This window comes from Geospiza fortis, unplaced genomic scaffold, assembly GCF_000277835.1.
Source record: "Geospiza fortis unplaced genomic scaffold, GeoFor_1.0 scaffold130, whole genome shotgun sequence".
Taxonomy (NCBI): domain Eukaryota; kingdom Metazoa; phylum Chordata; class Aves; order Passeriformes; family Thraupidae; genus Geospiza; species Geospiza fortis.
Window position 1 is genome coordinate 10,885,460 of NW_005054300.1, and position 1,835 is coordinate 10,887,294.

The following is a 1,835-nucleotide window of genomic DNA, read 5'->3' on the forward strand; positions in this document are numbered from 1 at the left end:
GGGCCCGGGGCGGGGCCGCTGCCGGTGCGGGTACCGGGCCCGCCGGGCCAGGAGTTAACCGGCCGCGGGTGTAATGCTGACACGAGGGCAATGGACGGAAAAGGCAGCGGTGCCATATTTCGCTTTGTCTGTCACTGTCTGACAACACGGGGCAGCGGGAATGTATGGCAGGAACTGCCTTCCAGACGCGGGGAGCCTCCCGCGGATCGATGCTCCATCGGATCGATGCCGTGCCCGGCGGCGTTATGCAAATCGCCTTCTTTGTATCACTATCAATATTATTAAAGTCAATACCCAAATGTAATCGTCTTATCTCCATGGAGCCAGAGGAAGGTGGACAGAAGAAATGGCATGTTAATTTAGCAATGTGATTCTTCAAATGTAAGCAATGTATTATTGTAAATAAAATCAATATGAGCATTAAAGGATTTTGCAGTTTACTTCATTATGTAAACTCTGTGGTAGTTGAACTCATTTTCCTTCAGTTATTCACATCAGCCATAATGGGTAATGTCTCTGTAACGATTTACATTATAAAGCTTTGGGGTAATGTCTCTGTAACGATTTACATTATAAAGCTTTGCAGCTCAAAAACTATCACAGACAGTTTGTCATTAAAGCCATTCCTTCTAATAACAACATTAATTTTAAACCTAATAATTGAATGAAGATAGTGATGAACTATAAAACTATATCTGAGATACAGTATGTCTGAGATGGGGGCTTTGTTGCAGATAAAGGACAGGATCTTTTCACTTATCCGAAATAAAGCCTATTGATATCATTTTAGGGATGGTATCTTAATTCAGCCAGCTCTCTTACAAATGAGTATGCAGTGAAGTTACTCAGTAATCTAATAAAGTTCTTAACTCAGAGCCCAGCGTTCTAGTGCAGATGCTGCTGCCGTTTTCCATGGAGCAGCATTTGGAGCCTGTCCCACCTCTGCAGCCCAGAGAGCTGTGGGGACAGCAGTGTGGGGATAGCACTGGCAGTGCTATCCACTGACTTGGGCTCAGGCTTGGATTGTGGTCAACTGCTTCTTACATCAGCTCTTCACCACTGGGTATTTATTTTCTGAATTATGTTTGAGTTTTTCACAGCTGTGTTTCAAGTTTCCTAAGCACCCAAATATATTTGCAAATACACTGTAAAAAATGTTGTTAACCTGTACAGCGGAAATGCTGTAGATTTAAAATGTGAGAGGACATTCATTTTCCCAGAAACTAAGTATATTAATAAATTTTGGAAGGACAAAGGGAAATTGCATTATTCTCATGAAGGCAAAGTTCTGTGCAGGCAGAACAAATCCCAGCTACTGTAAGATGAAAACCACTGTATGCCTGAGACCAAAATATTCTCCAGAGCTGATGCCTAATGTGGCGCACATTCATGGGAAATAGCGATCATCATTCTTGCTGTTTGCAGATTAAAAGCCAAATGTAGACTTTGTCTCAATAAACATACAAGAAAATAATTCAACAGCTCCCGCTTCAGTCACACAGTTCATGAAATCCTGCTAAAATGATGTAGCCGCCACCACAGGCTGGGTGTTAGTTGCGCCAGGCAGTGCTATATTGTTTTTTGTAGCCAGGTTAATTACGGAGCTGGATTTCAGGCGCAGAGCTCCGCAGCGCATTTCCCGCATTTCCCGGGCAGAGGCAGCGGGCGCTGCTGTTTCCGTGGGGCAATGGAAATGCCCGAGGGCAGCGCTGGCGCCCGCTCCGCCGCCTTTCGGGGGAAGAGGAGGCAGGGGGCCCGGCCAGGAGGCTGCAGAGCCGATCCAGCTGTTTTCTGCAGCGGGTCCTGCCCTGGGGCGCGCCCAGCGGGGCCCGGGA

General features: G+C 46.3%; 1 protein-coding gene across 1 annotated transcript in view; it reads left to right on the forward strand.

The window, feature by feature from the left end:
• The first annotated feature begins 209 nt into the window (after positions 1–209).
• Positions 210–1,835, forward strand: part of HIF1AN (hypoxia inducible factor 1 subunit alpha inhibitor) — an 11,309-nt gene continuing 9,683 nt past the window's right edge. The window contains exon 1 of the mRNA XM_005416504.3: positions 210–263. Coding sequence (XP_005416561.2) covers positions 210–263 — 54 coding nt within the window. The remainder of the gene's footprint in view (positions 264–1,835) is intronic.